The sequence below is a fragment of the Bufo bufo genome, chromosome 3, assembly GCF_905171765.1.
Source record: "Bufo bufo chromosome 3, aBufBuf1.1, whole genome shotgun sequence".
Taxonomy (NCBI): domain Eukaryota; kingdom Metazoa; phylum Chordata; class Amphibia; order Anura; family Bufonidae; genus Bufo; species Bufo bufo.
The window spans coordinates 119,026,649-119,042,830 of record NC_053391.1 but is presented as its reverse complement, the minus strand read 5'-3'; the positions used below and the strand labels follow the sequence as shown (position 1 = coordinate 119,042,830).

The following is a 16,182-nucleotide window of genomic DNA, read 5'->3' as shown; positions in this document are numbered from 1 at the left end:
GCAGGCAGTGTCAGTGTCCATTATGATGTCATCACAATTGTAAAATCAGTTCAGCACCACTTGTGACATCATCACTTACCATATTGCTTCCTGTGACATCATCAGCCATTCTGCTTAAATACACCAACAGTGTGAATGACAAAGCTAATTATGATGTCACCACTGTCATTATCTGATGTCCTAGTGCCCTACAAGGTACTCACCAGCCAATGGAGGGGGGGATTTATCATAGGCAAGCGTTTTACATTGGTCTATGATATCCCCTGAGCTGAGGGAGGATGTGCCTGATTTATGATGAGGCGCACAACTTGTAATAAATTAGGAGCATCCTCCTCCAGTAGTCTGTGCGCCTAAAGTGCACCTAATCTATGCCAGCTGGGAGGTATAGTACCGTAAATTTCAATCTTTTTTTTTACACCACAAAACTGGCATAAAAGAAGATAAATATGCCAGGCCTGTTGGCCGTGCCCCCTTCTTTGGAAAGCCTGTAGGCATCCAGATGGCAGCACTGCATTGGAATATACGGATTCTTGTGTTCTGTAATGGCCAACATTCCATTACTTAAAGGGGTTATCCCATGACTAATGTAAAAAATGGAAATCAGACATCATATAGTACATGGCAATCTCTTTCTAACAAAGCTAGAACCAGCCCTGTACCTCACGTGGATCAAGAGATCTCCCCATTCATTGCTCTGCTAGATTGATATCAACCTGAAAGCTCAAGGGGAGCGTCTTTTCTGCTGCAGCTAAGGGGGCGTGTCTCAGCTCTCCCAATCACAGCTCAGGAGGCAGTTAAAGGATTAAACTGAGCATGTGCGGCCATCTCAGTGAGCAGGTCAAAGAAAGAAAAAACAAACAGCAGGTGGCGCTTTACACATACAGTTTATTGAATAACTCAGTGGCTATGCTAAATTTTGCAACATGCAATTATAAAAGTATTCAGATCCAGGTGCTGGTTTAAAAACTCTAGAATATTTTTCGTGGAACAACCCCTTTAATACAAATGGCTAAATGCTTATACTAATGACTGCATGTTGCAGTCCCCTTGGGGGCCAAAAAAACATTTAAAAAGTTTTAAAAGTAAAAAAAATATATATATATATATATATATATATATATATATATATATACGGTATATAAACATTGAAATCACCCCCTCTCCCCAAAAAAATTTAATAAAATAAACAATAAAAAAGTAAAGATCATAGGTATCACCACTCCCAAAAATGCCCGTACTACTAAAATATAAAAATATCCCATATGGTGAAAAAATAAAAATAAAAATGGTCGATTCACATTTTTTTTCATCGCTTCATCTACCCAAAAATTTAATAAAAAATGATCAAAAAGACATAAATGCCCCAGATCACCCCAGTGACAGATTTCTCCCAGAAAACTATTTGAACATTTTTTAACTATATCCATCTTTGATCTGAAACCTAACATAGTAGAATTACAATATTTGCAGTATTTTGTATACATTTTCAGAAGACACTAGTGGTTTCCTTTGAGGTGTAGAATTGGAGCTCTTATGTGTAGGACTTTTTACCTGTAGTTTTTGGGTTTCTATTTTGATTTCTTGTGTTTTGTAGTTAGACCCAGAGATATAGACAATGATATCTCAAATGACCACAAACCACATATTGAGGTTTGCATTTACCCCAGCACAGATTAATGAGAAAGCATTTGACATTAGCAGAGGTGTAATTAGGGTGGCCAGACATCCGGTTTATATACATTTCTGGTCCTTCGTCCGATGCAAGGCCAGGAGGAATGGCCAGAAGTCCTCCTTTTTTGTGGTTAAGCTGACAGCCGGCGGCCTCCGGCTCAGACACAGGAGTCAGGGCCTGGCAGCACGTCTAGATCACAGTGTACTGTATCGTGACTTCACAACGTCTTAAGCGATGTAGCTGCTGCACGCAGCAACGGCCAATTCTGTTTTTTACAGGCGGAACAGAGGAGCGTGGGACGTGGAGAGACCGCGGGTGCCGCTGCTGCCACACTTGCCCAGTCTCTATCTACAGAGTCTGTACAGACTACAGTACAGTGTACACACAGTCAGTCAGACACTAACCCGACTGTTGGAACCACCCTCGCCAGCCAGGTCCAGGCAGCAGCACTCTCAGGCACTCAGCTCAGCCAGCCTCCCTGGACGCAGCCAGCAGCCAGTCCACACTGAGCCCAGCCTGCCTCCCTGGACGCAGCCAGCCCACACTGAGCCCAGCCTGCCTCCAGTGTTCAGGCTGCTTTCAGCAAGTTGATTCAGGCTGAGCCAGCACAGCAGCCAACCCACACAGAGAGTCCACTAGGAATTAGGCCCAGGTATTACTACTAGTTGCCATCTGGCCTTGGTATCTTTTGTATATGATTATGTATATGAGCTGGTATAAGTTATACATCTGTCCTCTTCTGGTACCAGAAGATGTATAACTTATACCAGCTGTACATATATAATTATATGCAGAAGATATTTAGGTTATACCAGCATGGTCACTATATACAAGAAGATGTTATACCGTATAACACATTCTTGAATATAGTGATATGGAGCATGCTGGTATAACCTGGGCATCTCCTGTATATAATTCTATATGTACAGCTGATATAATACAGGAAGATTTAGACTAGCACATTCATATTCATAGTCACAGGTGCATATCCATAAAGCAAACATGGTTGATAAAAAAATAATGGCTGCACATTTTTACACTTACGGAAGCCACCTTGACGCCTGGTAGATGGGCCTGACACAAGTTTGATCAAAATGTGCGCAAAGAGTTTCCTTTTTTTTTAATTTATAGTAGGTATAATACTACTTTAATTTAGAATGATCCCTATTCTCAGCTTTATTGTTTGTAAGTATAAAGTTGTGCAGCCATTATTTTTTTTTAATCTACATCTGGTATAAATTATACATCTTCTTGTATATGGTAATATGGAGCAAGCTGGTATAACCTGGGTATTTCCTGTATATAATTACATATGTACAGCTGGTATAACCTGGGTATCTCCTGTATATAATTACATATGTACAGCTGGTATAACCTGGGTATCTCCTGTATATATCATTATATATGTACAGCTGGTATAACCTGGGTATCTCCTGTATATATCATTATATATGTACAGCTGGTATAACCTGGGTATCTCCTGTATACTGTATATCATTATATATGTACAGCTGATATAAGTTATACATCTTCACTTATACAGTGATATAGAGCATGCTGGTATAACCTGGGCATTTCCTGTATATAATTATATATGTACAGCCGGTATAAGTTATATATCTTCTTGTATACAGTGATATGGAGCATGCTGGTATAACCTGGGTATCTCCTGTATATAATAATATATGTACAGCTAGTATAAGTTATACATCTTCTTGAATACAGTGATATGGAGCATGCTGGTATAACCTGGGCATCTCCTGCATATAATTATATATGTACACCTGGTATAAGTTATACATCTTCTTGTATACAGTGATATGGAGCATGCTGGTATAACCTGGGTATCTCCTGTATATAATAATATATGTACAGCTAGTATAAGTTATACATCTTCGTGTATACAGTGATATATGGACCATGCTGGTATAACCTGGGCATTTCCTGTATATAATTATATATGTCAGCTGGTATAAGTTATACATCTTTGTGTATACACTGATATTGACCATGCTGGTATAACCTGGGCATTTCCTGTATATAATTATATATGTACAGCTGGTATAAGTTATACATCTTCTTGTATATAGTGATATGGACCATGCTGGTATAACCTAGGTATCTCCTGTATATAATTATATATGTACAGCTGGTATAAGTTATACATCTTTGTGTATACAGTGATATGGACCATGCTGGTAGAATTAAACATGCTGAACTATTTTGCACCACTGTCCCGCTACGATGTCCTCCTTTTCGGGGTTCTGCAAGAGGCCACCCTAGGTGTAATGTAGTTTATGTTCAGTGTTGAAATATTTATGCCAAAATGATTGTGTGGAGTATTAAATCAAGTCCACGGTAAGCTACAATCAATACAAATAAATACGTACAATTTGTATGGCAGCATTAGATCTTAAACTTGCTGAGTAAAAAGCCAGCCAAGCAATAAAATATTTAACCACCTCACATCCGCCCATAGAATATAAACGTCCTATGGGTGGATGTTTAACTCTGAATGGACGTTCTGGAGATGGTAGCTGCACGCTACTCACAGACCTCGATCAGCCCTGCACTGTAAGTAAGAACCGTCCGTAAGAATATTCACTATAAAAATACCACATGACCTAACCCCTCAGGTGAACACCGCAAAAAAAAATAAAAAAATTGTGTCAAAAGCCATTTTCTGTCACCTTACATCACAAAAAGTGTAACAGCAAGCGATCAAAAAGTCATATGCACCCCAAAATAGTACCAAACAGTCATCTCACCCTGCAAAAATTATACCCTACCTAATTGACAATTGCCCAGAAAATAAAAAAAAACTATGGCTCTCAGACTATGGAGACACTAAAATTATTTTTTTTGGTTTCAAAAATGATTATTAAGTTTTACACAATAATAATAAATATGTATAAATATTAGGTATCGCCGCGTCCGTAAGAACCTGCTGTCTAAAAATATCACATTACCTAACCCCTCAGGAGAACACCGTAAAAAAATAAAATAAAATTAATAGTGTGTCAAAAAAGCCATTTTGTCACCTTACATCACAAAAAGTGTAATACCAAGCGATCAAAATGTCATATGCATCCTAAAATAGTACCAATTAAACAGTCATCTCATCCCGCAAAAAAAAAATAAACCCTTCGTAAGACAATTGCCCAAAAAAAAAAAAAAGACTTTCAGACAATGGAGACACTAAAACATGATTTTTTTTGTTTAAAAAATGATATTATGGAAAACTTAAATAAAAAAAAGTATACATATTATACAGTAGAGAAATTGAAATTTGGAAATTTGCTAATTTTTCCAAATTTTGGGAAAATTTGGTATTTTTTTATAATTAAAAATGAAATTTTTTGACTCCATTTTACCACTGTCATGAAGTACAATATGTGACGAGAAAACAATCTCAGAATGGCCTGGATAAGTAAAAGCGTTTTAAAGTTATTACCACATAAAGTGACATGTCAGATGTGAAGTGGTTAAATGCAACTGGACCATTTCTTCCATCCTTCGCTGATTCATTTTACAATATACAGTATCTTTATAGTTGTTTGAAGCTCCTTTTTTTTTAAAGGCTCTGTTCACATCATTCCTAATCAGCAAATCTTGAAAAAACATTTTTTAAAAAAGTATACCGCACAGTGTGCAATATTTTGTTTTTGCGGTGGTCCATTTTATAAAAAAAACACAGCAGACTGTTCTTTCCGATACAGTAAAATGAAGACATACTGTACAATACATGCCATATCAGACAGGTCTCCAAATCCCCTGCATACAGATACAGTTAGTAGGATAAAATTCATGCTGCCTTCATCCGCCGCTTGGAAGGCTACTACTCTTTCTACATTAATAGAGTTGTTCAGAATTTTTATAATGATGGCCTATCCTCAGGATAGTCCATCAATATTATATGGCCGCTGGTCTGACACCTCCTACTCTCAGCAATCAACTGTTTTTGAGTAGCTTCTGTGTCGGAAGTTGGCGCCAAAACTGCACAGCTCCTTCTTTGTTCAGTGGACAGAGCTGGTAACTGCAGCCCTGCTCCCATTAAAGTGAATAAAAATAGCACTGCAATTACCATTTCTGTTACAAGGTAACAGCTGAACGGCGGCAGTGCAGGGTGTCAGACCCCCACCAATCTGATATTGATGGCCAATACTGAGGATAGGTCATCAATGTCAAAACCCTGCATAATCACGTTAAACCCAACAATATGACAGTATGCAGAAATCTTCTAAACAGACAGACTTTGAATTTAAACTTCTTGAACTAGAGTTTCCTTCACTTTAGGCCTCATGCACACTGCCTTCGCCTTTTTGTGGTCCGCAAACCACGGATCTGCAAAATGTGGATACTGGCCGTATGCATCCTGCAGGCCCTGTTGTAGAAATGTCTATTCTTGCCCGCAAAACAGACGGCCACGCGGATGTGGACAGCACACGGATGACATAGAAATTGATGGGTCCGTGGAGATCCGCAAAAAAATGCTGATCAGGCGCAGACTGAAAATACGATTGTGTGCATGAGGACTTACCTTGATGTGACTACCCTGGTCCTGTTTGTCATCTCGTAGAACCTTCCTGCAGGTGGCCTGTGCTGCACTCTCTTAGCCTCTTGAGTTACATGTCAATGAATAACTAGATCTTGTATAACTGAAATATCTTCCCAAATTTTGAAATGTTGGTTTAATGAGTAGTTTCAACGTTATTTACTGTACCTTTCTCTCTGATTGTCTAATACGTTAATAAAATTAATTATATCACCACACTGGATAAATCTGTGGCGATATCTGATTACACCCAAATAATTATCAGATTCGTTTTGTAAACTGGGATTACTTTAAAACATAACATTTACTAAATCATTTAAAATAATGGTTTCTGTAAGGTGATGGACAACAACAATATCTCCAATATACCACTTCAAATGCATGAAAAAAGGGGTGGATCTTACCCCATTCTGTGGGATCCACATTCAATGGAGAAATTTCCTGGTCTTGAATAGTACCAGGAACCGGTGTGACCAGGGTGCTTGCGTCCGTATTGGCACTGCAGATAACTCCTAATAGGCCCTATTCTGCCTTTCCTGCCTCATTAGGGGTCAGGGGCTACAAGCAGCGCCTACCTATCACACATGGAGCACCCGCCCCGACAGGGGCGACCCCACACCGAACCTTTCCCTCAGTATGGGTCTAGTGTTCTATATGGCCCTAATTACAAAGCCCTACATGCCATGTTTCTGTCTTTCTTTTGAGACATCATCAGGGGACTTCACACATGTATTCAAGGGCAGTAAAGATCAAGGTGGTTTTGGCCTCGTGTCTTCACTCAGGATATTCAGTTGTTCCTATCCATGCTGTACAATGGGAAGTGTCCCATGACAGCCAGTGTCTCACCACAAACAGCAATGATGCTCACCCAAATCATTGCTGTTTGTGGTGAGACACTGGCTGTCATGGGACACTTCCCATTGTACAGCATGGATAGGAACAACTGAATATCCTGAGTGAAGACACGAGGCCAAAACCACCTTGATCTTTACTGCCCTTGAATACATGTGTGAAGTCCCCTGATGATGTCTCAAAAGAAAGACAGAAACATGGCATGTAGGGCTTTGTAATTAGGGCCATATAGAACACTAGACCCATACTGAGGGAAAGGTTCGGTGTGGGGTCGCCCCTGTCGGGGCGGGTGCTCCATGTGTGATAGGTAGGCGCTGCTTGTAGCCCCTGACCCCTAATGAGGCAGGAAAGGCAGAATAGGGCCTATTAGGAGTTATCTGCAGTGCCAATACGGACGCAAGCACCCTGGTCACACCGGTTCCTGGTACTATTCAAGACCAGGAAATTTCTCCATTGAATGTGGATCCCACAGAATGGGGTAAGATCCACCCCTTTTTTCATGCATTTGAAGTGGTATATTGGAGATATTGTTGTTGTCCATCACCTTACAGAAACCATTATTTTAAATGATTTAGTAAATGTTATGTTTTAAAGTAATCCCAGTTTACAAAACGAATCTGATAATTGTCTAATACGTTATAAAGTTACGCTCAGGATTTAACGGCAAATGACTGAGGCCGGGATATGCCATTACAAGCCAGTGCATGCGCAGTGAAGCGAAGTCTAGCTGCCTCGGCTTCTTATGCAGAGAGGGCTTGTGCTGGATGCCACCAGGGCTGGCTTGTACTGACTTATCCTAGCCTGTGAGATGTCAATCAAAGTTGGAGGCAGCAGCATCACCTCCATGACTCCTTACTGGTAGGTTTCATGCAGCAATTAATAAAAGGTATAAAGACATTTTCAGAAAATGAAGCGGCAGCAGTAAAAGTTTGTGGTAGCGCTTTAGGGGGCATAATTTGTCCTGACAGGTTCCTTTGAATTTGACTAAGAAGAGGGTTGAATATCACAAGCGTGGCAAGGCCCCTAGACATTATCAGAGAAGGCTTATCCATTAAAAAAGTTTTTTTAGACATGTTACAATTCTGACTTTGCTTGCTTATCAGGTGTGGTAGAAGCATGCCTCCTGCACCTCCTGAAGAGAAGGGCGGCTGGATTCTTGAGGAGTGATAAAGTTGCGGCTTTATTCATGAAGGTTGCCAAGACGTGTGCCACTGCTGCAGACATATGCAAGAAAGTGCAAGACCTACAACAGCAGGTGGAAGGCAGGTGAGCAACAATCTGTATTATTAAATCTGCTCAAAGTAGAGGTAGACACAGATTTACTAGGTATACGAACCCGTGGATTATTATTATTATCATCCTTCAAATATCTCTCAAAGACCTTACCGTATATCATCTGTGATCAAGTGTTATGTAAGATCGTTATGGCATCCCCCCTTTCCAACATATGGACACTGACCTCACTGCACTGCACATGGTATTCTGGCAAAAAAAAAATATAGAACTGAAAATCCAGTATACATGATGGCAAAATGGGTAAAACAAATGTAAGGCATGTATATAACAGTCAAAAAATAATACAGTCAAAAAAGTCTTCCATAATTTTTATCACTATCAATTCTATCAATATTAACCAGCCTATCAAGTGAACAACAAAGCTGACATACTGTTATTCCAATTCTACACCTACTAATATCATGAGGATTGCCCTTCAGATATCTTCTCACAGCAGCTGTAAACAATGGATTCCCTATCTATGTAAGAGTTAGCATTTTCTTGATTGTTACAGAAGGACAGTGTTTTGTATTTAATTTTCAATGGCGTAGTACTAAATGAAAAGGAAACTTTCGTATACTGAAGTTTCTGATTGCTGATATTTGACACCCGGGACCCACACCGATCAGCTGTTTGAGAAGGCCATGGTGCTCCTGTGAGTGCTCCTCCTTACAGTTTACCCTAGGCCAGTGACGTTACTTTCAGGACAGCTGCTATACATTTTCACGGTACGGCGCTGTGCTTGGTTAGCTGTGAGGAGGCGGTGGCGGTCACTGGAGCGCCGCAATCTCCTCAAACAGCTAATTGGTGTTGGACCCTCCCTGATCAGATGCTGATGACCTATCCTGAGGGTAGGTCATCAATATAAAAAAAAGTCGGAAAACCCTGTTAATAGAAATATTTTTTTTGTGAATATTACATTTTAAAAATACCACTTTCTGACATAAGAGTCCTTTTAAGAAGCTTAAAAGGGTTTTCCAGCTCAAAGTATGAAACATGCAGACCCTCAATCTTTATCAGACCATAATGTTCATCAGAACTCAGATCAGACCCCCCAATCTTCATCAGCCCCCCAATCTTTGTCTGACACCTAAATCAGACCCCCAATCTTCATCATACCTTACATCAGACCTCTAGTCCTCATCAGACCTCACATCAGACCCCTAATCTTCATCAGACCTCAGATCAGACCCCCAATGTTCATCAGACCCCAAATTTGACCTCCAATTCTCATCAGACCCCCAATTTTCATCAGACCTTAGTTTAGATCCCAATCTTCATCAGACCCCCAAATCTTACCGCCAGTTTTTTCATCAGACCTCAGATGAGACAAAAATAAATAAATAAAACAACTTACCTCTTCTGCTGTGGATAGCGCCGCCACTCGGGAGAGCCAGCTCACCCTTCCTGCTGCGCTGTACTGTGACCTGACGTTGTACAGCATAAGGTCATAGTGGATGCTCCCAATCACTACATCCTGACTCTGTACGCTGTAAAAACACAGCACAGCGCAGGTCCGGAGAAGACCAAGGAGCGGTGAGCGATACCAGTGCCAGCAGCACTACACTCACCGCTCCTGGTCCTACTGTACTAATAAGCGCTTCCATAATGGAAATTACCATTAGTATTCGCTTTATAAGATGCACTTCCATTTTCCCCACACTTTTAGGGGAAAGAAGTGCGTTTTATAAAATGAAAAATACGGTATATTTGCGGAATGTGGTTCTGTGCAGTAAGTATAGCTTAATTCACTCCATGTCTGTTGTGCACAGTTTATATCAAAAAACCACGGCACTCTATAGCTGCTTTTAAGTTGCTTGTTTTATTTCATTATATATCTTTTTTCATTTTTATATATCCATCCAAAAATAAGCCACTGGCCAACGTTTCGGTCTAGTCTTAGACCTTGTTCACGGCCTTAGGCCTCTTTCACACGGGCGTTGCGGGAAAATGTGCGGGTGCGTTACGGGAACACCCGCGATTTTTCCGCGCGAGTGCAAAACATTGTAATGCGTTTTGCACTCGCGTGAGAAAAATCGCGCATGTTTGGTACCCAAACCCGAACTTCTTCACAGAAGTTCGGGCTTGGGATTGGTGTTCTGTAAATAGTATTATTTTCCCTTATAACATGGTTAAAAGGGAAAATAATAGCATTCTGAATACAGAATGCATAGTACAATAGCGCTGGAGGGGTTAAAAAAATAAAAAATAAATTTTTAACTCACCTTAGTCCACCTGTTCGCGGCCCGGCATCTCCTTCTGGCTTCATCTGATCTCTGTGCAGCAACAGGACCTGTGGTGACGTCATTCCGGTCATCACATGGTACGTCACATGATCTTTTACCATGGTGATGGATCATGTGATGACCGGAGTGACGTCATCAAAGGTCCTTGAACTATAATTAATGCTCACCACAGGTCCTATTCAGTAAAGGGGACAGAAGGAGATGCCGACATCGCGATCAAGTGGATTAAGGTGAGTTAAATGATTTTTTATTTTTTTTTAACCTCTCCAGCGCTGTTTTACTTTGCATTCTGTATTCAGAATGCTATTATTTTCCCTTATAACCATGTTATAAGGGAAAATAATACAGTGAATAGACTGTCACCTAGCAACCATGCGTGAAAATCGCACCGCATCCGCACTTGCTTGCGGATGCTTGCGATTTTCACGCAACCCCATTCACTTCTATGGGGCCTGCGTTGCGTGAAAAACGCACAAAGAGGAGCATGCTGCGATTTTCACGCAACGCACAAGTGATGCGTGAAAATCACCGCTCATGTGAACAGCCACATAGAAATGAATGGGTCGGTATTCAGTGCGGGTGCAATGCGTTCAACTCACGCATCGCATCCGCGCGGAATACTCGCCCGTGTAAAAGGGGCCTTAGACTGCATAGTAAGGAGTCCCAGAGACTCCTTACTATGCAGACTAAGGCCGTGAACAAGGTCTAAGACTAGACCGAAACGTTGGCCAGTGGCTTATTTTTGGATGGATATATAAAAATGAAAAAAGATATATAATGAAATAAAACAAGCAACTTAAAAGCAGCTATAGAGTGCCGTGGTTTTTTGATATTAATTATATGCACCTTTACCACTGAGCACCGCCAACTATATAAAGGAGGGCCGCTCAACCACCTTTTCTCAATGTTGTGCACAGTTAGCGCTTATACCCTGGTAACTTCTCAGCGTGAAAAGATCAATATCCGCCCACACCGTACAGTGATTAGAGGTGCAATATTATATTTCCACATCTTACCCATGATAGCATTTCAATTACCCTCATGTTATTCTGCGACCTCGCTTCCTAGTAGTTTTCATGGAATCACCCATGAATATTTTCTCAGAGTAGCTAAGTGAAACGTATTTGTTAAGTGCAGTGGTGCTATGTCCTTTGCTACAGTCATAAATGGAATGACAAAAGTGCCAGTTCCGACATTGTGACACCAATGAGTAAATGACACAAACACAGGATCACAGCCGGCTTTAATAAGAGCGACCCGTGAGGTGTGACCGTACTCCACGCTTTCTAGTTTATTTCCCTCTTGTGTTACAGAAAAGTGCTGCTCATTTCAAGTTAGCAATATGTTAGTTCTGCTAATTAATCACCGAGATCTCACATGGCTTAGTGCTGTGTAAAGCAGAGGAACTCTGTAGTAAGGCTAAGGGTCTGGGTCCTTAAAGGGAGTCTGTCACCACATACCTCTATAGTAATCCAAATGACTTTTATGATGCTGATTCAGCTACAGTTTTCCATATCCCGATTGGTGGCCCCATTCCAGAGATTGATGTTTTTATTATATGCAAATGAACTGTTTGGTGCACGAGGACCTCACCATTGCACCTTGTTGCACCTAATGCTCCGCTCTCCCTTTAGCCGTTGGCTGCCCCCCCCCCCAGCTTTGAGTAAGAGGACCAGGCAGGGGAGATGTAATCTCGTCTGGCTCTGTGTTTTTGTGTATGCCTGCACTTTGGGAATTGCCGCACATGCAGTACTGACCTGATGTTTGCCAGGTTTGAAATCATCTTCACTACGCAACCCTGGCAAACATCAGGGCTGTACTATATGTGCATCGATTCCTGAAGGGCCAACACACAAGCGAGAAGTCAGAGTCAGGCGAGATTACTTCTCCATCGCCTGGTCCTGTCACTCAGAGCGAATGGGTGTGGCCAACAGCCATAGGAAGCAGAGCTTTAGGTGCAACAGTGACGCCCTCATTGCACCAAGCATGTGATATGCATATACAGCAACCCAGTGGGAAGGCGTAAGGCGGAGAGTGGTGGCTGCAGCGAGGATGGGGGTAGTAGTACTTATAGTGGCACTCCTTTTCCAGCTCTCCCTGGACCAGTGCACAGTGAAAAGAGAGGCGCACCCCTTCTTCCCCTTGGAGCACAACCTAAATTTGGTGTCTCCTGCCTGATGGTAGTTTGGGTTCCCCTAATGTTGGAAGATTTGAAGAAAGGTGCAAGTCAGGTAAACAGGCCAAGGGTCCATGTTGACCACATTTTATGAGGTTGGTTTAGCAGCAAAGTTCAAACAGACATCCTCACTGTAGTAATCACAGGTCTTATCATGTCTGGACTGGCAAATCTTACACGTCAAACTTCCAATATAATCCTTACTTTCGCTCTTTGATCCAGCCACAGGGGTGCAACATCAGTTTATCTTCTTCTCAAAATGCGGCACTGCAAATACCCAACTGCGGGATTTAGTTCTTTAACATATCCACAGTCTGCCTCCAAAGTATGCCTGGGTGGGTCCCTCAAGCTTCTTACTCTCCCAGACAAGTGAGCTACGGATGGAGTCAAAAAGCTTTACGCTGGTTATGTCCACAGTCTTTTTATCATGCACCTCCTCTCAGTGGCTGATACACTCCAGTATGTGTCCCACTTGCTTCCTCAGAGGCTGATACAAGGCTGTGTCTTACTTTAGTTCCCTTCTGTCGGCCACTTTATTCCCAGGGCTTCTTCTTACTTCCTCTCCTCCCACTGTCTCACACTACTGTGACCTAGCTGTAGCAAACGACCCCCTATGGGGAGAGTAGAGCCGCCCCACCTAGCAATTGTCTCCATGGTCCTGTTAAGCCCATCTGCAGCTTTTTGAAGGAAAACCTAGCACACATTTAATTAACCCCTTAGACAGTGGGCCATCAGCACTGCAGCAGGTTAAGGGGTAGATACAACAAGAGATGACTACAGAACAGCCACTGTTAGGTTTTTATTAGGCTTTCTTTTCCAATATAGATAGTGAAGTGGAAAATTAAATATAACCGCCAAAGGTCCTAAAAATATGTTTAACATAACAGCTTAATTAAAAAAGTTTGGTCAAGCCTTGCAATAGCCTAAAATAAAAAAAATTATGTTATACTCACCCTTTTGTCCAGCTCCAGTTCTCTACGCCACTGGTCCTCCTACTGCTGTTTTGTTTACCAGCATTTCAGTATATGGCATATGACCACTGCAGCCAATCACTATCCTCAGTGGTCTACTGCTGCAGACAGTGATTGGCTGCAGAGATCACATGCTCTATACAGGCACATCTGGCTGCAATATGTAAATTGAAGGACAGTCCTGCATGTGTGCTCTTTGTACTTTTACCTGAATTAATTCTAGGAGAATAATTTAAGCAATAGGCACCACTACTGACATTTTTTTAGTGGTCTTATGTCAGATGGTTTTGTCTGTACTACTTTCTGTTGGCTCCATCCTCAATGCGCCTGCGCCGATGACGTCACATCTACACCCGGCGCAGGCGCATTGAGGAGCGAGCGGCCGAGTGAGTGGCCGCCTCTCAGTGCGCCTGCGCAGATTGAATATAGGTACGGCCGCGGCGCAGGCGCAAGATATTGAATCAAAACAGGCAGGGCCAGCGGAGAAAGATCCCGTCCGCTGGCCCTGTCAATCAACAAGCAGAGGGGGCGTCATTACCATCGGAGGATGCGGCTGCTACCAGCAAGTAGCCGCCCTACTTGCTGGTAGCAAGGTAATTTACATATTAAAAATATTGATTTTTAAGAAATTCTACTGAACCAAAATCATTAATTAGATTATGTATGAGGAGATCGCAGTGTAGGGATTATTAGTAAAGAAAAAAAAAAAAAACGGTTTAATGGGGTGACAGAAACCCTTTAACACACCGCCGAATGCGCCGGTGAACTAGTCAAGACTCTTTTAGATGTTGCAGTTTTATACCCAATTGTTACAAATTGTTGTAATACTTCTTAGAAATGTTCAGTGTATTAATATAAATACATATTATCTATCAAACTTTTCAGCTTAAACTTGTAGAAGTGGAAATTAGAAGTGTGGAAAAATGTGTTTTGCTAAAAATAAAAAGAACTGACCCAATATCATGACTAGTTCAATGAGACAAGCCGCGGGAAGTTGGCTAATCTCTGTGCATGGTATTCACTAACATTTAATTAACAAGGAAACATAACTTCAAAGAGCAAAAAGTATTAAGGTTTCCAAGACTTGGCCGACCAGTGCGGTTCTGTGAAGTTAATGAGCTGATACTATCGTGACGATTAGCAAATTGACCAAATGTGTAAAAAATTCATTAGCAGAGTCTTCTTGACAACCTACCTGCAATTATTTTGCGTTGCAAAGTTATTAAGCAGCCACGATCTGGGTTGCACAAGGCAGTTAACACTTTTAAGAATTTCAGTTTATGAGACCTGCAATTGCATGTAGCTAGAAACGTATATGGCTGCGTGCACACTTTTGTGAATTATTATTTATTCTTGTATCTACTGTTATCTACTATTGTCTATAATTTGTAGTCACTTATATAGCGCTTACGCCTTCCCCAGCAAAGTACTGAGATTAGCGCCATGCGCATCAGACCCTGTCCCCATTGGGGCTCACAATCGAAATTCCAACCTGATCTTTCTGTATGTTTTTGGTGTACGGGAGGAAAATCAGAGCATCCAGTGGAAACCCATGCAAGCATATAAAGGACATACAAACTCCATGCAGATGCCCTTGGTCTGATCTAAAAAATAATGACTGTTAACCACTGAGCCTCAATGCTGCCCTTACTTTCTGCATAGGCACTGCCAACATATCCATAGTGCCCCTTTGGACCTGTGTATGATCAGCATGGATATATTCTTTTTTCCCCCCAATGTATTATTGGGCACCCTTGTCACACTGCTAGGCTCTGCCCCGTCACACCGTGAAGCCCCACATCCAGCTTAGGCTAAGTATACATCTGTGGTCGTGGTTCCGTTAAGAGCCTCTGTCGCAGATTCTGGCAAAATTGCTGGTATTCAGGACAGACCAGAAGGAGTCCATAACTGTGACTGTATCCAGTGGACTTCAGCAGTGTCTGGCATATTCCAGATCCAGCAGTGCTTGCTTTGTGCAAGAAGTAAAGCCTGCCCCTGTCCTTGCACAGACATACAGTAAAAAAACTTTTCTTACTATTGGGTCTAGTGGACGACAGCCCCTTCATTCTAGCTATTGAAGGGGGTCTCATGGAACACCTGCTAATACATTTAGAAAGCAACTAACAATGTATTTTGCTGCATTCTAACCAGTTGTCTTCCCTGTTCTTGTCTCTTCTCAGCCCTGATCATGTCTCTCAAAATACTGACCTAGGATGACTTTTAGTCTAGTCTTTTAAGGGTGTATAGCACCTGTCGATTTTTCAGCAGATGATCGCTAACAAGAATTCATAGTGACGCTCGTTAGCTATCATCAGACAGTCTAATACTACAGCCAATTGCCCGATGAACGAGCAAAAACTCATTCATCGGGCAATTGGAATCTTTAAAAAAATCATTGTTTGCAGGCGGCAGATCATGGTGTCTATTTACAATCT

General features: G+C 41.6%; 1 protein-coding gene across 2 annotated transcripts in view; it reads left to right on the top strand.

Moving 5' to 3' along the window:
* SGSM2 (small G protein signaling modulator 2) overlaps positions 1 to 16,182 on the top strand; it is a 385,744-nt gene that overhangs the window by 237,293 nt on the left and 132,269 nt on the right. For both annotated transcript variants that reach the window (XM_040423501.1, XM_040423503.1), the window contains exon 3: positions 8,183 to 8,345. In XM_040423501.1, the coding sequence (XP_040279435.1) occupies positions 8,183 to 8,345 (163 nt within the window). The remainder of the gene's footprint in view (positions 1 to 8,182; positions 8,346 to 16,182) is intronic.